Raw genomic sequence first — 23,049 nt, 5'->3', positions numbered from 1 at the left:
CCCAGCTGCACAGCTGGGTGATATCAATGCACTGCTGTTCCATGAGTTCTCCAGGGGATGCTCCCTGGAGACTAGGGGGTCACAGTTTGGGCTGAATTATCTTTGGGGCATCCCAGATGCTAAGCTGCCTGCTTCCAGCCTGAGTGGGTTCGTGATGGTTTGCAAGGGTACCTGTGGCCTGCCCACTCTGTTGACGGAGGAGGACGGGTGGCATCTCTGGCTGCACAGTGGCAGAAGTCCACAGTCCCCGCAGGTTGCTCAGCTGCAATGAAACTGCTCCGTAATTTACAAAGACTTTGTGGATGAGAAGATGTTTTACCAGCTTTAGTAGGTAGAGGAGAGGGAAGAGGCAGATAACCGTGACTACCTTTTGACGCACTCTTGCATCAAAGAATGAGGGCCTCTTTCCCAGACACCTTCCTTATGCTGCTTATTCAGTCCTGCCAACAGCCCTACCCTATAGATTAAACAACTGACATGCAGAGATTTTAAGGAATTTTCTGCAAATCACATACTAATACTGGGATTCAGTGAACCCATGTTCCTTCTGCTTTACCAGTGATTTTCAAACCTTTTTTCCCCCTTCGATTTAAGTGGTATCTTAGTGGCATTTCAGTATTTGGAAGAGCTGGATGCTTTGCTGCTGTCGTTGAAGAGGAGCTGGGTCCAGGGCCCCAACACCTCTGCCGCTGCCAGCCATCCTTGGTAGCCCAGAAGCACTTTCACAGAGAACAGGGGAAGAGCTTGGCTCTGCCTGGGAAGAGCCAATGGAAGTGTGGGTTGGGAGATTGGCGAGAATGAAGGTTAGCAAAGTGACCAGGGGGTGATAGCACATGGTGCACACACACTGCGTTGAAAGCTAAGGAAAATAAATACTTACCTATGTGGGCTGCCAGTCACGTGCTTGCTATTGTCTCCGATAGTGAATGCTAAGGAAGAAGGGCAAACAATCAGAACGTTTGTATCGTGGCTTGCAAATTAAAAGTATAAGAACACATTGGCTCAGAGTAGCTGGGTGACTCACTTAGTGTCACACAATTAGTAAATGAAGGAACCTGGCCACTGATTCCTGTGGCCTTTCCAACATGGCATGTGACAGAAGCAGGAAGGGAGGCAGGGAGTCAGTGCCCCTATGAATCTGTCAGGAGCTTCTTGCCTTCTCTAAGGTGATGTGACTCTCAAGGTATTTGTGTCTAGCTCGTGAGGATCTTGGCTAGCAGTCCCGCACAGAACAATCACGGAAGTAGTAATGATTCAGTTAAGCTTTAATAATAATCAAGCCTAAATAAACTTACAGGTTTCCTGATATAACAAAAATAACAAAGGAGAATTAAATAAAACGAACAACTCCCATGCCCCTGAGCAGTTCACTCGCCTGTTCAGAACCCAGCAGCCTGCTGCCCTCGTCTTAATGGTGTCACCCACTTATCTCCTCTTTGAATGTATTCAGGGAGACCTAAGAAGAGGCTCATCTGCTTTACATTTTTAATGCAGAATCTCGTGTTTTCCCTGAAGTCATTTTATTTTATTTTGAGGTACAAATAAAATGTCCACCCTGTGTGACCTCATCTCCACCACTCAGAGTGTGTGAGTTACATGTGAGCAACACACTCGACTTCTGCCTTGGACTTGGGCGCCCTGTTTGGGTGCTGTTCCAAGTCCTGGAGTGGTTTCTAAGTTTCCTGCTGCCACTACCAAAATGACAAGTCAGCAGAGAAGCAGCAGAAGAGGGAAGAACAATGAGGATGATGATCAAGGAGCGGCCGGGGCCAGCAGTGCCAGGCGGACGGCAACCTCAGCCTCTCTTTAGCCTGTGTCCTTCAGGGGCTGCAGGTCTCTACGCTGCTGGTTGAGTTCACCTTTGTTACAGTGGATTGCAGTCCCCAACCAAACCCTCCGCTTAATTTCTTAGCTTTAATTCAATTTTGATTACTTCGCTAGTTTTTCAGTTGCTCCTCCAAATCTCCAAAGTGGTAATATTGAAACTGGCATGCGAACTTGTTAATAAGTTAGTAAATATCCTTAATGTACAATTGATGGTATATAGATAACATAGGGTTCATACTGAAATTATTTGGTATAAAATGAGAGTTAAAAAAACAAGTGTAAGTCTTGCTGATCTCTCCTATAAAATTCCTGAAAATAAATGTTAAGATAGAGTCTGCAGAACTCTATAGTTTAAGGAGATTATGTTAAAAATACTAATTTTTATTTTTTTTATTTTTTCCTTTTTCTCCCCAAAGCCCCCCGGTACATAGTTGTGTATTCTTCGTTGTGGGTTCCTCCAGTTGTGGCATGTGGGACGCCGCCCCAGCGTGGTCCGATGAGCAGTGCCACGTCCGCGCCCAGGATTCGAACCAACGAAACACTGGGCCGCCTGCAGCGGAGCGCGCGAACCCAACCACTCGGCCACGGGGCCAGCCCCTAAAAATACTAATTTTTAAAGCTCCCACTCTGAATCTTACTGCATTCGTGTCAGGCTTTGCAGGAGTTATTCATGGAAGGTTTGGGGAAGGTGAATAAAAGGTTATGTAGATGTGATTAACTTAGCATTAATGCAAAAAGAAAAAACCCACCCTCTAATCTAGGAGTCTTGACTATTTTAAAATGAGCTAATAGCCATTGGGGTGAATTTATGTAGCAAATTGCTGTCTGCTGTATTCAAATTATTCCCTGAGCTCTGACTCATTCAGAAAGCACCAAATATCACGGAGACACACAATTATCATGCTTAATTAATCTTTGCAACCAAAAAGAGTAAGGTTGGAATCTTTAATATCATTGTGGATATCGAAGAACTGAAATTGACTGATTATTATCTTGAGATTAATGTATTTTGCCCAAGCCATACCCTGGGGTCAAAAGACAGAGTATTAAAACTATTTGAAAAATTCACTGCAGTAATTGCTTTAGGGGCTAATTTTTTTTTAATATCTTGCTTCCTTACGCCTGTACTACTGATTGTTATAGCCGGCACACTTCACCCATTAAGTGGTAATTCAGAGTGACAACTACATTGAAATGAAGCAAGTTAGTTAATCACTGTGAAACTGTTCCTGAAATACCCTGTCCAAGTACTCCCTAATCACAGGAGGCCTCCGATTCCCTGATTTTCTCCTCAAGTGAGATTTTCCTGTACAAAGCGGTAAATATTTTTATGGGAAATATGGGACGGTGGAGGGATGAAGTTTGGTTGCAATTGTTATCAGAAGCGTTTAGAATTTTCCCTAGAACACTCACCGCTCGGAGGCTGTGGAGAGCCCTCAGGGATGTGCTGTATGGCTGTGGGGGAAGCTGCTGTTTGTTCCAGCCCCACAGCCTTGAAATACTGACATGCCGTGAGTCTGGGTAGGGCCGTGGCTGTGGTAACGTGACTTGATTTTCATCACGGCAGGACTTCAGGTGACAAGAAGCTCGATCAATAAGTATGTGCCCGATCTTGTTTCCCCATTTTGGTTCCCCTTAGTCTTCCTTTTCCTTTATGATCAGGTAGCCTATACCCTGGACAGCCGTGGGATCTGTCCCCCTTTTAGGGGAGCCTGAGTTGGGACGAGTGGTCTACACTGGGCTCATGAACAAGTCTCCTTTTAGAAGAGACACAGCAACCAGGTGAGGAACTTAGGTGCCACTCCCCGACCTGCCATGGCCCTGCCTGGCCTGCGGGTTCACTGCCAGTGTGTATCGTCCACAGCAAAGTTCTTATCCCTGCGGGATCTTCCATGTTCTATCGGGGATGTTTGTGGACCAGTGATGATGCTTTCAGGCCCCACTGCTTCGGTTACTCAGGCCTTTGGAAGTGTATGTTTCGGTGGCACAGATTTTGCCTTTAGAGCATTTTCAGCCAGGTTTCCAGAAAATTGCCATAGTTACTTTTTCTCCTTAGTTTTGTTATTAACATAGAGGCTAAAGATAAAACTAAAGGATTCTATATGTCAGCTTGGACATAGGAAGAAGGAAAGCCCCTCAAATTCCAAATCTCCCTCACACTCCCTTGCCTGGGAAAGCCATTCAGATGGCATATATGAACATGTCTGTAAGACTATAGCATTCATTCTTATCACATAAATAATTCAGCAAATATTTAATTAGTGCTGGCAGACACAGGGAAGCACATAGGATACAAATATGCCCTTAAGAAGCTCACAGCGTCCTGGGGGGGAAGACAAGTAAACACATAATTCACCATACGTCGTATTAGAAGCAAGAATAGGGAGAGAGATGGCAGAAAGGAGGGAGCGGTCAGCCCTGCTCCAGTGAATCAGGCAGGACTTCACGGAGAGGAGCTGCTTCAGGTGCGTCACGGATGGATGGGAGCTCACCAAGACGAGGTGGGGCTGGGGGTGATGTGGGAAGACCAGGGCACAGCCTGTAGGAGTAGTTGGTTCCCATAAGGGCCAGGCTTCGAGGCAAAGTAGAATGAGGAATGTTTGTTTTCCTGTGGGGAGTCGCATCTTCCTGGGCGGCCACCAGGCAGTGGCCCTACAGTATCCTGTGTGGGTGTGCAGGCATTCACCTGCTGTGGGCCAGACCAAGGAGCACGGGAGGGGCAGCACTGTGTCGGGGGAGGGAAATGACCCACACTTGTCACAGCTTAGGGTACAGGGTTTTAATTTATTTTCCACTGCCCCTTCCATTAGAGTGGTGTGTGGTGCTGGCATGTTTCTCAACCCTTACTCCATGAAACGTCACCATACATTAGAAGGGGAAAAAAGGAATGGGCAGTTCGGGTCACAGGGGAAAACTGAAGCAGAGACAGACAAATTTGTGACACTGACAGAGCCAATGAGGAGTTGCTCAGAGGAGAGGCTGGGTGTGTATCTAAATCCTTGGGGTCTTTCTTGCTGTTTAGTCTTCCTAATATTCGTGACAACTTAAGGCACATGTCTTAGGATCTGTATTCTGTTATGGTGGGAGCATAAGGCAGTGTGGCTCTATTCAGTGGACGAAAGGAAAGAAAGACGCCTGGGGATGGTTTCTTTGTGTCATGTGGGTACACCAGGACATCAGATAGTACGTAAATGATAAAAGCTCAACTGAAAAATGGAAATTTTATTAAGTATTTATATTTAAAACATATATTGTTGAATCAGATAAACCTCCTCAAAAAAAAAAAAAAAAAACCACTTTGGAAGTTGATTTTAAAATACATTATTCTCTTCTCCTCACTCCCAGCCTTCTCCTTATGTTTCCCAAGCACACAGACCAGGTAACCGTAGCTTCCTATTTGACATGGAACCTTCCTTTTCCTTCTCCTTTCTACCAACCCCTACTTCTCTGACCCTAAGCCGCAAGGGTAATAGCCTAAAACAGCCTACTTGATTCTGGTATTCATTCTGATATTCGGTTGATTTTTTCATAGCTTCCTGAATGGAACACATGCTGGACATTAAAAAGTGGAAGTTTTTACCCAGCATATTGTAATTTCTGTGCTTCTGATTAACACATTCAAGTGTAGTGTTATATCACTAGTTAGCTCCAGAATTCTAAGACTCAACTAGTGTGAGCATAGAGTACTCAAGAAGGAGATTTTGAGAAGATGTCTTGGCATCAGGTCCAGGTTTTGCTGCTTGCTCTAGAGTGATCATGTCTGAGCTGCAGTGGTATCATCTATAAAATGGGAATAATAATAATAAATATCTATTCTAAAAGGTGGTTGTTGGGCGGCTGGCCCCGTGGCCAAATGGTTAAGTTCGCGCGCTCTGCTGCAGGTGGCCCAGTGTTTCGTTGGTTCGAATCCTGGGCACGGACATGGCACTGCTCATCAAACCACGCTGAGGCAGTGTCCCACATGCCACAACTAGAAGGACCCACAGGAAGAATATACAACTATGTACTGGGGGGCTTTGGGGAGAAAAAGGAAAAAAATAAAATCTTTAAAAAAAAAAGTGGTTGTTGGGATTACAAGAGAATATTATGTAAAAGTTGGTTGATTATTAAGTATCTGGTTATAAGGGTGTTACAGCCTTCTTATTTGATGTATCTTTGATATATATTTTTCATTACTCATATGTTAATTTGTTTTTAGGGTTATATATGCATGTAGTCCATTTTAAAGCAATAATGCATTTTTTCAGATTATCATATTTCTGCTGTATCAGAAAAATGATTGATTTGATTTGTGACATTTCCATAAAGCTTAAGATTTGATAATTTCACAGGAGATGCTAAAGACACATTTTGTTACTTCCTTTAAAATTTATTTTCAAGCTTCATTCAGTCTGTGGTTGCCTTCATATGATAACTATTCATGGATGACTCAGCCCTGGTATCTGGATCCAGCTTGAGTCCATTCTCTTGTCTGAGCACCCCATCCCCCCTGCCCCGCCCCATGCACGCTGGCCTGGATCATGTAATGACCTTTGATAGGTCTTCCCACACCCATGCTGGCCACCTCTGTTCCATTCTCTGCATTGCAGCCAGAGCACTGTTTCTTGACATACACCAAAACTTTATCCTTTTTTTGGGAGATGCCATTTATTCTCAGCCTCTAAGCAGTAAGAATCCAAATATTAAACAGAAAACCTCCCAGATGCTTCATTAATACCAAGTCAGTAGTAACTGTCTGGACTCCCTTCACTTCTGCTTGCCTGCCTCTTCTCTTTAGGAACTGGAAGGCCCTGCGTGCCACCTGGGTGTCTACTCACACAGTATTTGCCATATTTATGTTCCTTTCATCTTTCATGCTTGAGGCACCTACTCTTGGTGTCTGTCCCCACTTGTGCCTGATTTTCTCTCAGGTTGGCTTTCTTTAGATGAGTGGATGAATGTTCCAATGCTTTTAATGCTCACATCCTTTTGGAAAATACAGTATAATAAATGCCCAACTTATGAACTCAATTTAGTGATTCTGGTAAGCATAGGAACAAAAATACAGATGTTGGTTAAAAGCAAAAGGAGATTTAGCCAGGTCAACCTGAGAGACTGAAAATATTTTTCTTTTATATTCTTCCTTTTATGTTATGTATGGGAAAAGAAAAGATTTCCTGCTTTTTCAATTTGCAAGTGATTTTTCAATTTGGAATGAATTAGTATAAAAAGAGCATTCATTCTGTAGCTTTAGAATTTGGCTTGTAATTTAAAAAAATAGTAGGAGAACCATCGCTTTAGTAATCTAGCCAATTAAGGGTTTGAGTGATTTATAAATTTATGATTTTTAAAATGTAAAGCCTCATAAAAAACAGATTTTTCAAGAATGTCATGCTCATCATTTTTAGGTTTATTATAGTTTAATTTCTGATGTCCTGGTGATATCCTGGTTTGGGTTTTACCTGGTACTGAGTGTTGACCAAGGGGCAATAAAATAAGCCAAAAATTGAGTCTAGGCTGGTGGGTGACGTCTTCCCAAAACTTTAAAAACAGGTTATATCAGTCTATTGTCTTGAATACTGTCACTCTTGAATATCGATCACTCTCCTGGTATATCTTGTCTGAGCTTTGACAAAGTAAAACCCTTTAGATCACACAGTAGGTATGTGATAAGCATGTAAATTATATTTGGAAAGTTTTTGAAACTGAAAACAAAACAAAGCATTTGAGCCAAAAATCTCATACGTTAGGGGACGGGGCATGTGGAAAGTTGGTTGTAAACACATTGTCCTAAAGTAATTCAGTTGGTGTTCCAGAGTCAACCACTCCAGTCCACCTAGATCTGTCAGAGAGATCTCCAGCTTCACATTCTCTAATTTGCTTTTTTAAAATCTGGCAATACCTTTCAATTTTTCTGTCAGTGCCTACATATATTCCAGGAGAAATAGGGAGAGGCATTAGCCCAGCCAACATTGACCTGAAGAAAAATTACTAGACACTTTGACACTTTGGAACTAGCAGCCTGAGAATCAGAATCTGAAATTTGCTGGTCAGACATCCCTTGGGATACTTCTTCCTAAAACTACCATCCAAGTTGATAGCCATCCAGTTGTTGGAAGGATGATATTACAGCCTTTTTGATGGATTTGAGAAGTTTTGCAAATGTGGTCAACAGAATTGGTAATTATGGAGCAGCCGTATTAACCACTCCTTATTGATTAAGCACACAACGGATCAGTATGAGCCTGAACATCTTGGCCATATAAACAAACTAGCAGGAATTGAGCTGCAGGATAATCAAGGCTAAAGTTGCAGGCCAGATTTTAAAGGCATGTAAACACCGAAACAAACAGCAAGGACATGGAAAATATAAAAGCTAGTATTTGAACTCTAAGGTAATAAAAACAAGTATAATTAGGCCTTGTTTATTGGCCATGGTAAGAGAAAGGATATCCCTGTGACAAATACAGTCCTCTCTTTTCTGGGCCAGCCTGGTATCTCATATTGGACTCAGTTTTCGAGCTGAAAGATGTCACCGTGGGCATTCCTCATGAGTTGAAAATTCTACCACAGAACTATCCATATATCCAAAATAAATTAATTTTTCACAAAACAAAATTTCTCCAAATTCTAGAAGCTGTTTTAATCTCTTCTATGTGAAACTTTAAAATGTGTTTTATCCTTTCCTTTACAGAACATTGAATCAAGGCTTTTTAACATGATTTAATCTTTTTTGATGACTCAGGCCATGCATATTGTAGAGTTTGGTGATTGGAGGTCTTGAAGAGATTGAATACTGTTTGGAGCAGGGGTGCTAGAGGCAATGAGTTGGAAGACTAGGGGGTGGTGATCTCAGAGTGGGATGTTCAAAATCAGGATTTTAGAGGTGATGCAGTTATTAAGGATGACAAGGTCCTGGACAGGAGTTCTTAGGCTGATTGCCTATGAGAATCATCTGGAGAACTTAAAAAATAGGCCAATGTCTGAGCCCTACCACAGTGTTCTCAGGGACCCAGGCTCCTTCCAGCTTTGACTTCACCAGCCCTAATGTGGGCCCCTCATCATCATGGCCCCAGATAGAGCTCCAGCTCTCAAGTGGACAGTGAGCAGTAGGATGGTAGAAAAGAAGAAGGGGCAAAGGGCAAATCAGCTGTCGCTTGAGACAAATTCCTGGAAGCTGCCCCATGATGCTTCAGCTTCCATTCATTGTGCGGAACTTGATAACGTGGCCACACCTAATTGGGAGGAGATTGGGACTTTTAGTTTTCACTCTGGGTAGCCATATGCCCAGCTAAACATTCTGGTACTATTGAAGAAAGGAAGAGTGGACATGTCAAAACAAGCTAGATTCTCTGCCGCAGGAGGCTAGTGGGTTACACAGTCTGCTAATGTGATCTCTAGATGAGCTGATGAGAAGTTTGGCTATCTACCCCTATCTCTCAGGTGCATGGCTGTAAAAGGAAAAGCTGCCTCTACTTGAGAGGGACCTAGTTCAGTGAGTGATTTCCTTAGGGGACAGCCAAATTTCAATTGGGGCAAGAATGGAAAGCACAGAGAAGGATATAGGGGCTTTCCTGAGGATGACGTTATTTCACTACCCATCATCCCCCTTATGTCTTCCTTTTCCCCCTCGCCAGCATATATTCCTTTATTATAATAGTCACTCCTTTGCAAATCTCTGTGACTCCCTGCTCTGTGGTACTCCTGAGAAATCCCCAACTCAGTATGCTTAACTCCCCACCTCCTCCTCAAAGTGATAACTGCAAAGCTCCAGGGCACATTCAGCATGGCGTGGCAGGGCCACAACGTTTCCCTTGAATGCGTGCGCCACGTCCCACTCAGAGGAGCCTTCTGTCCCCTTCCTCCTTGGATTTCTAACTCCCCCTGACTTCTACTCCCTTCAACCGTCCACCTCACTTGCTGTTTCAGTGAACGAGGAATGAAGCAATCAGATAGGAGTTCCCTCGCTGCCTGCTTCTGAACCCGTGTTCTGCCTTCCTCCTTTCCCGCCTTTACGGCAGCATCTTCCTGCTTCTAGGAAAGACTAACCTCTGTACTTCGTACACTCAAGCGTATTCCTTCTTGCTTTTCCCAGTACTTTTCTCCTGGGAGGATCTCTTCTCTACTGGATTGCTCTCATCAACATGCGCATACATTAAAAAACATGCCAATAATCTTTGACCTCACCTACCTGTCCAAATACTGTCCCATTTCTTGGCTCTTCTTCACAGCAAAACTGATGGGAGCCACTCTGTGCACCTGCTGCCTGCCGTTCCTCCGCCTCCACTTCAGCCTTCTCCAGTCTGTCTTCCATCCGCACTCTACTGAAATTGCGATTTTTAAGTATCCGTTTTGTTTCCAAATATAACTGCACGTCTCTGTCCTCTTCTTACTTGACCTCTGAAGCGGCATTCGACATACTTAACCACCCCTTCCTCCCGGAATCAAATTTCCACTTGTAGTCTTTGCGACACCACATTCTCCCTGTTTTCTTGCTGTCCGACTCCTACTTGTGAGTTTTCTGTAATGGTTCTCTTCTACTCAGCCTCTGAATGTGTACGCCCCTGTCCTGAGCCTTCTTCTCTGTCTATAGGTTCATAAACCCTCAGGTGCTCTCCCTTGAGCTCAGGACTCTTATCCAAATGCTTGCTTGGCATCTCCGTTTGGATGTTTTATAGGGATCTCACCCTCTGCATGTCTAAACAGAACTCTTCCTTTCCCACCACACACCTGATACCCCCTTACAACCCAGTTCATCTCAGTAGACCTCACCACCCATCCACTGAGTGGCTACAGTTAAAACTTAGGTAAAATCCTTGACTTTCCCTTCCTTTCCTCCCCTCCACATCTCATTCATCACCAAGTCCTGGCAGTTCTGCCTTCAAGTATGTACCAAATCCATGTAATTTTATCACCATTGCTTCCACCTTTGTCCAAGCCCCCGGTATCTCCTGAACTATTACAGTAGCCTGCCTGCTCCCAGCTTTTCCTGTTGTAATGCATTCTCTAAGAGTAGCCGGAGTAACCCTTAGAAACATAAATCCAATAATTCACCGTCTTCCCTTTGCACTAGAATAAAATCCCCGCTCCTTGCTGTGGCCCAGGGCCCTGCGTGATCTGATGCCCGCTCGCCTCTCTGGCCTCGTTTCATCCCATCCCCGCTGAGGCACACTGCTGTGTTCACCTTCGGGCCGTTACACTTACTGTCATGTTCCCCAGACAGCTTTTCAGGGTTCGTCACTTCTCATCATTCAGGTCACAAATGTCACCTCCCCAGAGAAGGCTTCCCTGAATACTTTATTTAAAGAGGTTCCCTCCCAGTCTCTCCCTCTTTGTTTCTTGTTTAATGTCTATCTTATACTCCATGAGGAGAGTACACTGGGACTTACACTTCTCGAGGGACCATGTCTAGTTCATTCACATCTGTATTCTAAGTGTTTAGAATAGTTGTTAACCTTAGTAGAAACTAATCAAATACTTGTTGAATATCCGAAGGAAAAAAAATGTCCAGAACATATTTCAGTTTTGTGTCCTATTGCTTCCATCGCTCTCTCATTTATATTTTGGCTGCCAAAAAGAGCAGTAACTGCCTCATTACTATTTATTTATTTTGGTGAGGAAGATTGGCCCTGAGCTAACATCTGTGGCAATCTTCCTCTATTTTATGTGTGGGATGCTGCCACAGCATGGTTTGATGAGCAGTGTGTAGGTCTGCACCCAGGATCTGAAACCACAAGCCCTGGGCTGCAAAAGAGGAGTGCTCAAACTTAACTTCTACACCTCTGACCAGCCCCCTGATTACTATTTCTAAGGGCGATGACACCCTAGTTTACTGTTTCTAATCCACGAAGGGCTAGGAAAACCAGTTAATTAACCTTATTAAGAATTGCATGTGGGCCGGCCCGGTGGTGCAGTGGTTAAGTGCACACGTTCTGCTTCGGCTGCCTGGGGTTCGCTGGTTTGGATCCCGGATGTGGACATGGCACCACTTGGCACACCATGATGTGGTAGGCGTCCCACAGATAAAAAAAAGTAGAGAAAGATGGGCACGGATGTGAGCTCAGGGCTAGTCTTCCTCAGCAAAAAGAGGAGGATTGGCAGCAGATGTTGGCTCAGGGCTAATCTTCCTCCAAAAAAACAAAATTAAATGTGAAGAATGAGAGCATTTAGAAGTAAAGCACAGCATTAGTGAGGGGGCATTATCCTTGTTTATTTTCCAAAGCCTGATTTTTTTTTTTTTTTTTTGCGTGGAGATGTCCAGAAATCATCTTATCAAGATCTTTATCAATTCAGTCTTACAGGAAATATAAGAGAAAAAAGTTAAATGTGCTTTGGGACATAATGAGTGTTTGTCGAATCATGGGAAAGGATGGTCTGAAAGATGGAGAAGGGACAACCAAGACGAGTGCCTCCTCGCATGTTCTCTGAAGGGGATCGTCATAAACCTGTCTTCGCAGACTCTAGGACAGGGGCTGCGAAGGGGAAAGAGGAGCATTCTCATGGTTGTCTGAGATTACCCCTGTGACACAGCTTGACTTATCTTTATAACCAAAGATCACCTTAACACGTCACTAGACAGGGCTTTAGATAGTGGCATTTTAAGCAGAGGATGATTGCTTTCTCTTAAAAGTTCATAAGTTTCCCTAAAGTAGAAGATAATAGTACTCAAGAGACTTTTTTTTTATTGTGGTAAAATATACATAATATAAAATATACTATTTAAACCATTTTTAAGTGTAGTGCAGTGGCATCAAGTTTTTTCTTCTTGTGCAGCCATCATCACTATCCATCTGCAGACCTTTTCATCATCCCAGACTGACACTCTGTACCCATTAAACACTAATTTTTCCTTCCCTCAGCCCCTGGGAACCACTATTCTGTTTTCTGTCTTTGTGGATTTAACTACTTCAGGTAAAGGAAAAACACTCCTTCTGTGTTTTCTCTACTGTCAACTGTTTCACTTCTGACACTTCTGGTCACCAAATGTGGGGGGTGGGGTAGAGGGGGTTCCCTCATCAAGCAATTCTGCCACACCAGCTGAGTGTCCTGCAATTCAGTTCAGTTCTGACTGTCTGTCTGGAGTTAGCATTAGATCCCGCAGGTTAAATCCAGCAAGACTGCCCCTGCCCCTCCCTTCAGACACCAGGCACAAGTCCAGGTTGTTTCCTGTGCTTCCAATCTACCCACTATAAATCAGAGATTCCTGTGATCTTCTCCTCGGATTAGATTAATTTGCTGGAGCAACTCACAGAACTCAGGAAAGCATTTTACTTACTAGACCACTGGTTTATTATAAAAGGATATAACTCAGGAACAACCAGTTGGAAGAAATTCACAGGGCAAGGTATGTGGGAAGGGATGCAGAGCTTCTGTGCCCTCTGAGCATGCCACCCTGACAGCACCTCCACATGTTCACCCACCTGGAAGCTCTCTGAATCCTGTCCTTTTGGGTTTTTTTGGAGGCTCCTATGGAAATTACAAGGGTTTCAGGAGCTATGTACCAGGAACAGTGGATGAAGACAAATATATTTCTTATAAATCACAATGTCACACACACAAATGGAATCATACAATATTTGTCCCTTTTTATCTGCTTATTTCACTTAGCATAACATCCTCAAGGTTCATACATATTGTAACTTGTCCAAATTTCATTCTTTTTAAAGCTTGTATTCCATCATATGTTTACACCACATTTTGTTTATCCATTCATCTATTGATGGACATTTGAATTAGTTCCACCCTTTGGTTATTGTGAATAATGCTTCAGTGAACATTAGTGTACAAATATCTGAATCCCTGCTTTCAGTTCTTTGGTGTATATAGCCAGAAGTGGAATTACTGGATCATATGGTAATTGTATCTTTAATTTTTTGAGAAAAGTACTCAAGGGATTTAAAACCCATTAATCAGTTGGAGAAAAGGGCCATTCATTTGTTGCCTCATGTATGCCATCTAGTATGTTAGGCATCGGAGAAATGGACACTAATGGGACATGACTCTTCCTTTCTAGAAACACAGAGGTTTAAGATGAGGGCCATAGTCAACAGATGGGTAAATAATTAGGTATTGTATACTGCGTTCAGTGCTGTAATAAGATGTGTACAGAAAACTGTGGGAGCACAGTATAATAATAATGATTCCTAGTTTTTCTGAAGACAAAGTCTTCTTGGCTATTGTCCGAGATGGATGCCCTCCTGAGTTCTGGTTAGCAGTGGGTCATACGGTGGAGAAGTTCCTGTGTACAAGTTTTTGTTGTGCATTTGTTTTTTAATGGCTAACTCAGTCCATCCATCTTTTCTTTGACCTACACATCTCTCTATTGTTTTTCTTCCTCCAGTGGTTTTTAATCGCCGACAGATCTTACAAAGTCAGTGCCGCGAGCTCTTTCTTCTTCAGCGGCGTGTTTGTGGGAGTTCTCTCTTTTGGTCAGCTTTCCGATCGCTTTGGAAGGAAAAAAGTCTATCTCACAGGTAATCGGTTAGAGTGTTCGTGAACTGAATGAGAGGACTTATTTCCCTGAGGTTCTCGGAGAAATAATGAGGGGACTATTTCCGAAGGTTCTCAGGGAATTGCTGTGTAGACACAGAACTGATTTTATTATACTGGCAGGAGGCTCAAATGCAGCCAAAGTCGATTCTGGCCAAGCATTTTAGAGTGACCAGCATACCTGGGGAGGCCAGATATTTGCAGTGTAAGCGTTTCATTGGTGATGTGCTTTCTGCAGCCCCCAAATTCTAATTCCTGCCTTGTTTCTAAGGAGAGCAAAGATTGACACAGTCTACTAGACCCATTTCCTTACATCTTGTGTTGATTCATTTCAAATGAGGTTGATGGGACTCAGCATAGTTCTCTTGACAAGCTGAGTATGAGCTAGGATTTTTTAATTTCCAGTATTATCATGAATAATTGAACACTGTGTGTGATTGACAGAAACCAACTTGTAACAAAGAAACAGAACTCGGTTTTTCTTTACACTTTTTAAGAGAAAATGTTAAAAAAAAAAACCATAGCTCAGAAAATTTAAGTTTACAAAGATTTATCTTTACAGACTAACAAATGTAGTTTATTGCTTTCATCAAATGCTGTTTTGCCTCTGGATTATTGAATACTGTTCCTCTCTTTCTAGGTTTTGCCCTTGACATCTTATTTGCTATTGCAAATGGATTTTCCCCCTCCTATGAGTTCTTTGCGATAACTCGCTTCCTGGTGGGCGTGATGAATGGAGGGATGTCGCTGGTGGCCTTTGTCCTGCTGAACGAATGTGTGGGCACCGCCTACTGGGCACTCGCAGGTACTGCTTGAATCCCCTGCAGACGTGGAGATGACGAGCTGCTCCAGAAAGCTTTGCAGGGAGCAGCTGTAACCCTCGAGTCTAAAAACGCATTTGGACTTGAGGTGCTCTGTCCAACTATTTGATTTGCTTTCCTGAGTTTATTCTGTATGACCTTGAACGAGTCATTTTATTTGTTGTCCTCTGTGGCATGTCTGTCCTGGGGCCTGCCTCACTGATGGTGCGCTTGCCCCCATCCTCACAGGTGTCTACACATGGTTGTGGGAGTGTCGATTTCCTCAGAAGGGCATTAACTGCTTTTTACCTCAAACTGAGAAGCAGTGCAGAGATAGGAATAGAAATACCAGAAACTCCTTTCTCAGAGCCTTCTTATTCTATTTTATTAAATCCTTGTCTCATAGGCCTTTCTGACTTATACTGTTCTCTTCAAGCCAGCAGGCTGTACTATTGTAGCATTTTTTTTTACTGATGTTTAAGTTCCAGAATGGAGGCCACATTCTGTATTATTTTTAACCATCCCGTCATCTTCTCAAGAACTACGTTACAGTAAAATAAATGATTTAAAAAGTTTATTTGACTTAAAATAATGTCTTGGGAGAGTGACATCTAAGATTCTACTTTGTATGTATTCTGTGGGTTTGCAATGATAAGTTTTTGTCTGTTTTGCTCTTCATTCACTTGACATTTATTGAGTACTACTGATCTTTTTGTACTAATATGGGAAGTAAGCTGACCGTGTGGCTGATAGAAATGTGTCTAAGTGAGGATGAGGGGACACCAGCTACCATTTGCTGAGCATCTGTTATGTGCCAGGTACCGCCCTAGGCATTTGACACATATCTGTAATATTCCCAGAGCTTGCAAGTTAAGAATTTCTACCTTCATTTTATAGATGAGGAAACTGAGCCCCTGAAAGGTGGTGATATGCCTGTTTTCACACAGCTTATAACTGATAGGACCAGGATTGCAACCTGGGTCTGGCTGATGCTCAAGCTCATGTCCTTCCCACTGTTCCCTGAGGACTCTCCTCTTAGAACTTGATTGTGTCACCTCACATGACTGCTGGCGTGGTGGGCCTGTTCTTTCTAACCGATACTGTTTTCGAAGTTGGTGAGGGCTAACGTATTGAGCTGGAAGACAAAAGCTAAGTAAAATAGACTTCGCTCTATTTCTGTGTCCAGTAAACTGTTGTCTAAGCTGAAGGATGTGTAGAGTTGGACAAGTTAGAACTAGGCTGGATAGAGACACCAGCTCCGTCCTAGCAGCACAGGCTTTCTTCCATCTCCCACTCAGCAGTGTTTTATGATTTGCTCTGTCTATGGAAGCTTCCAAAGCCTTTTGGGATGGGCTCCTTTTTCTCCTAACCTAGCTCCTAAGTTAGGACCAATGAGAAAACTTCTGAGTCTTTAATTTGCATTGTCACTTTAATGTCATTTTTTCAAGTAATGGGGTCAGACTTGCCGGGACTTTCCAAGAAATTAGTAATGATGGTGATCATGATCACTGACATTATCCAGGAAGGACTCAAAGGCGCTCTCTCCTGTGGTTGTGGTTTTCCTGAAGTCCAAAATCTTGCTCACGTCGAGCATCATGAGTACATGTTTTTCATGTACCCAGAACGTTCCTCTATTAAAATATTCACATTTGCCTTTAGTCATTCCATGAAGAAGATGCTCTTTTACAAAACACATCTCCTACCCCCACCCTGCCAGATTATCTAGCATTATTCCTGTCCTGTTGCATGTTTGGGGCAAAAAGAAAGACTTCCTGGTCTCTTGCTCCTTTGCCAGTCACCCAAAGCCAGTGAACAGATTCCTATTAAAGTGCTTTAATGTGCTGTTCTTGTCCTTGAAGCTGAGTTAAGATGAGGCTGTTAAAATTTCTGTAGCAAAGAAAAAAAGAGAGAAAGGAGAAAAACCTGCCACAGTGGAACCAGATGGTTGCCAAATTCAGTGTGAAATTCAGAGCGAGCGTGAGAGAGTTCCCTGAGGGTGGGTACCCTGACTGTACCCAGGACAGAAGTCAGATTCTGCGCACCTGGAGCTAGCTCTTCTCTGAGGAGCTTCCTACATCCCTTTCCCGGGAACCAGGGTCTTCCCCAGAGTTTTGTCCTCGGCCTTCTGTACAAGCTGGATTCTCTCCAGCACAATCTTATACACGCCTATGACTTCAAATATGCTAATGAATTGCAAGAAGTTTGGAAAAAACCTGAATGATCAGCCATAGGGGATTAGCTCGAAGTGGCCTAATTATTTAGCAGTAAAAAAGCAATTTGGAAATTTATGCTTGATTCAAAATAATATTTGCATTATGTATAAAATACTATATAAAGTATGTACAAAAAAGTATAAGTGTAAACTGAAAACACCCATTTTTGACCAATTTGCAGGGTAGCAATTAACAAGAGTAATGAAGATAATTGATGGAAAATTATTGAGGATTAAAAAATAAAATACTAAAGTATGAAAATTTTCATATTAATATATTTATTATTTAATTGTATTCTATAGTATTAATATGTTGTAACAAAAAGAACTGATGTTCATGGTAAAAAAAGTAAGATATATATACAAGTGAAATATGGAGAATACATCTGGTCCCAGCCAGCTAGAGACCAGCACAGCTAACGTATTGCTGTGTGTCCTTCCAGAGCCCTTCCTTTGCATATCTGTTCCTCAACATTCATTTATTCAACAGACCCTGCCATGTACCAGACACTGCTTTTTTAGGCACTTGCAATAAAAGGGTGGACAAGCCAGGGGCAGGTGGAAGAAGCTCCTTGCTCTTATGCAACTTATATTTTAATCCGGAGAGGCAGAGGAAATATGAGATAATTTCAGAAAATTATAAGTACAATGAAGAAAATTAAACAGAGTAATGGACTAGACAGTAATTGTAGGAGACAGTTACATTAAATAGGATAGAGAAAACCTTGATGTAGGTGTTTGATCTCAGACGTGAATGATGAGGAAGACCTGGGCATGTGAAATTCTGAGAGAACATTCCAGCCAGATGGAATGGCAAGGACCAAGGCCCTGAGGCAGGAATGAGCTTCTTCGAGGGCTTGGGAAGATGCCCGTGGCTGCCGTGTGGAGAGTCAGGGGGGATGGGGTGAGATCAGGTTGGAGGGACTAGACTATATTGGGCCCATGACAGGCCAAATGAGGAATGAGCATTTTACTGGAAGTGCAGTGGGAAGCCAGTAGGCAAATTAGATAGAGGTGCCATGGGACCTTATGCACAGAAACAGTACTCTGGTAGACGTGTGAAGAATGGATTGTAGAGGAGCAAGGGTAGGAATTGAGGGGTCATTCAGGTTGCTCTTGTGGTTGGCCACGGGGAGCCTGCTGGTGCCTTAGACAAGGTGGGAGTAGTGGAGGAGAAGAGAGGGTACATTTGAGCTGGATTCTGGTGGGAATAGGACTTCTAAAGGAGAGAAAGAGGAATCAATGAGACTTCATGGCCTGTGCTCGAAAACTGGATGAATCATTGGTGCCATTTATAGAAATGAAGTCATCACTATACACTATTTTCTAACCTGCTGAAATGAAGCTTTTACTAGTACAAAGTGAGCAGGAATAGCAGAGTTGAAATGAATTGAAAATAAGCAGAAAAGGGATCTTACAAATAGGCATAAATACCTAAAGGCTCATAAATAGTTACAGTTACAATAGTTGCTGTCCAGAATTACAGTACGTAAAAGTGGTGACTTAAAGTGTTCATTTTTATTAATTTTTTTAATCAAATAACCTAGAGCCTTATCACGTCTACGTCTCTGCACCTTATCCCTGTTGTCGTTTCCTGGCATACTTGTGCAGCTTCTTGCTGGACGTGACATATGATGTCTATTGGTTCATTAAATAAAAGTCTTGCTTTCTTTCTAAAACCTCCATCATCTCTGGGACCTCTATTTCTGGTAATGTTATCACAATATTTAAGTTTGTCAAACTAGAACCTCTGAATCATTTCCTCTTGTCCATCATATCAATTGATACCGAGTCTTACTGATTTTAAGTGACAGAGACTCAACTCCGAGGAGCTTATGTATAAAGGGAAATCAGTTGGTTAACAACCAAACCACAGAAGAGCCAGACCTCAGAGATGCCCAGAGCAGGAAGTCAGATGCTTTTCATCTCTGCTCCCCATCCTCTGAGAAGCTTCCTTTGCTCAGTCAGGAATAGGGCCCAGCAGCTCTTACCTTCACCACCAATTCCAGTATTTAAAATCCTGAGGAAGAGCTCTGATTGGCCCAGCTGGGGTCACCCCTGCAGCTAGGGGATCTATGATAGGCAGCCCCCACTTGAACCACAGAGATGAAGTAAGTGGAGGTCAGGTCTCCAAAATATGAAAGAGAGGTTGTTGGATTTAGAACGAGTGCTAGGTAGACAATATTTTGTAATAGCTATTCACCACAGGAGGCTTTCAGCTGGGTTTTTTGGGGAGGTTAATAGATATACAGGGCTATACCCATAGTACAGGACAATATAACTAACATTTGTATAGCATACCTTATTTAGTCTGAAACTAAAACTACCCTCTGAGGTAGGTGGTATTATTTCTGTTGCACTGATGAGGAAACTGAGGCTCGGAGACAGTTAGTGATTTGCCCAAGGTCACACAGTAGCGTGTGGCAGAACTAGGATCTGAACTTAGTCCATCTGAAATGGTCCCATCCTCTGGGCTCTCTTCTTTTTGGCTTCATTGTTGTCAGTAGATACTGAGTGCTCAGAACTGTTCTGAGCAGTGACAAAAAGCCTTATTCTTGGAAACCAGGTGCTATTTGATGCACTGTAATGAACCTGTAATAACTATTATCTTAAATTTCCAGGGAAATCACACTGTCCCCGTTCCCTTATCTGTTGGACCACATGGTCTGAACCTGCTGAATGTGCCGTCCTGCCAGCTCTCCCTTTCAGTTCTCCCTTCTCCTCTCTAGGGCAAACAGTGTACGTCATTATTTTTTGCTGTAGATTGATAATCTATGGACAAGAATAAAAGAAAACGTGTTTTACAGGATTGGTGTACAAAATTATTGTAACGAGATCAACAAAGTCCTGTTGCTATGGGATGCCCTCTGAAATCACCTTTTCCTAGAAGGGTGATAGAGAGAGGAATGGTATACAATGCAGACTCCCTGGTCATACTAGCCGGGGTACAAGTCCCAGCCATGCCACACACAGCTCCATGTCCTTACACAGTGGCCCCGCACCTTCTGAGCTACCTCCTCACTTCGTTTATGGCTAATAATGGTGCCTGCTTTATAGGACAATGTATGTAAAAGGCTTGATGTTCAATAAATAGTAGCTTTTATATACATAAATAGTGGCTATTACTACTACTAATAGCAATGGAAGGATTTAGAGAAAGTGTGTCAGAGGTATAGAATTTGCCAGTATATTGGGCAAGCCACGGGTTTAACCCATCTCAGCATTTATTTAAAAAAATATAGGATTCTTAACAGTCCCATCGTTGATTTTCTTCTCTCAGTGTGCTGACAAAAATCCGTGCTTCGTGGAGCTTTCTACTTGGGAGAAACAGATGAGAATCAAATAAATATAAAATGTCATATATGTGATGGTGATAGATTAGGCAGGGAAGGGTGATAGGGAGAGCTGGGGAGCAGGCTGTGATTTCATAAGGATTTCAGGGACAACTTGTGTCTTAAAGATGAAGTCCCAGTGTTGCAATAATCTCACGACCCAAAGACCTTATTGCCATAGAGCAAAAAACATTTCCAGACCTCAGCAATGGGTTCAGGCAGATGTCGGTACCACATGCAAGGCAGAGAGCATTTAGGCAGACCCTTAAAATTCATCTTGACCACGTGTGGTTTGTATTTTTCATCTGTCCTTCCTCCTTGTCCACGAATTTGCTGGCCCCTCTTCTAAGTTTTATCATCTGATGCTCGATTTTTCTGTAGGTTTTTCTTTTCTGCTAATGTCTCACAAGGAAGGAATTGTCTCTGTGACCTGGGTTGGAAATCGTGCTGCAGATGGTGCTCGCTCCAGTAACAGGTCTCTTTTCCCTGAATTAGGATCGATCGGTGGCCTCTTCTTCGCGGTCGGCATCGCCCAGTATGCCCTGTTGGGATACTTCATCCGCTCCTGGAGGACCCTAGCCATTCTGGTTAACCTGCAGGGAACAGTGGTCTTTCTTTTATCTTTGTAAGTAGTTTTTCCTCTTAGAGTTTTAATTTAATAAGCAGAAGGAATGTCTTAAGAGGATGCGGGTCAATGAGCGACGTTATTCCCTTTCAGGAGTTTGCCTGAACTGACTTGGTGAAGAACTAAATTCCTCACGTGCTCCAATGCTTGGCAGCTCCTGGGAAGAGAGATGCTAAATTAATTCAGAATGCAGGTATCCCTTGTTTAAAGTAAACTCTCAATAGACTGCATTTTAACCTTCAAATTGTTGACGTAGGGTAACAATCTCTTTTTTAACCTAATGCCTCAAACTTAAAGCTCTTCAGGCTGGATCAGATCCTGTGCAGGTGTGTGACTGAGGTATGATATTGTAGAGGCATCGATTCATCCTACAGATGAGTGTCACTTCAGGGCCTCTAAATGTGGACTCTGGAAGATTCTTCCATATGGGAGAAATCCTTAGAGTGCACGGGCTCACAGCAGTGAAAGGATGATTCCCTGGTCAGGGCAGGGTTCTACCAGTGGCTTGCCCAGAGTGTCACACTGTGGCTCTCTGAATGCTGTAAGGTGAGCCACCAACTTAGGGCTGTTTCACCAGAAGTTGTAATGTGCTTATGAAAGGTTTTCTCCTGAAGTGTCAAACTTCTAACTTTAATCATGAAAATCTTTGGGGTAAATCAAATGCTCAGCTGATGGTACCAGCTTTCTTCTGTGCCATACAGTGAGGGATGCCTGGAGAAGAATTTTCATTCAGATAGATCTTTAATCTAGTGCTGCTTTATTCAGATTCTACTAATTGACATTTGGTGGAGATTGCATTGGAATCTGTTTTCATATTCTCTTTGAAAGTAAGAGAATTTTTAAGTGCAAAAATGAATATAGTAGAAATAGTTAATCTACATTTAAAAAGGCAACATTTATTAAATGCATTTAGTTATGTCAATTGGAGTGAGGTGATTTTATTAGAAAGGGAAACTAATAATGTTTTATTAGCTTGTGTACTGTAAATTTTTGGAATAAGTGGGTACCTAATATAGTTCCTTGAATTAATAAGCATTCATGTAAATACTGGTGGATAAACAAATTTTTAAAAAAATATTTAATCAATCTCATACTTCTCAACCCAATCTGGCTCTCACCTCTCCTCGTGTAGTAGGGCGACTCTGATGGATGATATGAGCTGTTCAGCTTTTCTGTTTTTGAATGTGTGGTCCCAGTTTGATACTGCTTAGTGCTAGGTGGAGACATCCTCAATGGGAAATGAATTCAAGTCATGAAAAATAGGAAGAAGAGGGAAAAGACCCTGTAAAATTGAAATACATATTTATTCTATTAGGCCTGGAATGTGAGGCTTCCCACTGTTGGGCTGCACTTTATCTTCCTAACTTTCTCCCACCCTGTCCCCCGTGCTCTGTGTTCCAGGCACACTAAGCTGCTGTTGTGCCCACTGTACACCTGCTTGTCTGCTTCTCTGCCTCCCACTCAGTGCTGTGCCTGCTCTTTCAAAGCCCTTCTCCGTTTCCTCTCATTTAATTAATAGCCTTCTGGTTTCCTCTGGTGTCACCCCCTCCAGGCTTTTCCTGATCATACCTCCAGCTACAAGTCGTTCGATTTCTTTTCTGAATCCTGCGGCACTGAATGTGCACCCTCCGAGTGGTCCTCTGATTTCTGCCTCAAGCTGGAGTCTCTGTACACCAGGAACTCTGACAACAGCAGGCTCTTTGCTTCGTTACATCTCCCCCAGCACCAGAGCGCGGGGCTTTCCCCACAGTAGATCCTGCATATCTAGTATCTATCGGACAAATG

The 23,049-nt window shown here is 42.8% G+C and overlaps 1 protein-coding gene across 7 annotated transcripts in view; it reads left to right on the top strand.

The window, feature by feature from the left end:
• Positions 1-23,049, top strand: part of SLC22A15 (solute carrier family 22 member 15) — a 110,972-nt gene that overhangs the window by 25,734 nt on the left and 62,189 nt on the right. For all 7 annotated transcript variants that reach the window (XR_011536814.1, XR_011536818.1, XR_011536817.1 and 4 more), the window contains exons 3-5: positions 14,147-14,279; positions 14,936-15,100; positions 21,135-21,264. Coding sequence is in view for 1 of the 7 variants with exons in the window: in XM_070608076.1 (XP_070464177.1) it covers positions 14,147-14,279; positions 14,936-15,100; positions 21,135-21,264 (428 nt within the window). In the remaining 6 variants the exon portion in view is untranslated. The remainder of the gene's footprint in view (positions 1-14,146; positions 14,280-14,935; positions 15,101-21,134; positions 21,265-23,049) is intronic.

This window comes from Equus przewalskii, unplaced genomic scaffold, assembly GCF_037783145.1.
Source record: "Equus przewalskii isolate Varuska unplaced genomic scaffold, EquPr2 ChrUn-13, whole genome shotgun sequence".
Lineage (NCBI taxonomy): Eukaryota > Metazoa > Chordata > Mammalia > Perissodactyla > Equidae > Equus > Equus przewalskii.
Note: the sequence above shows the minus strand (reverse complement) of the source record. Positions and strands in the feature narration are given on the sequence as shown.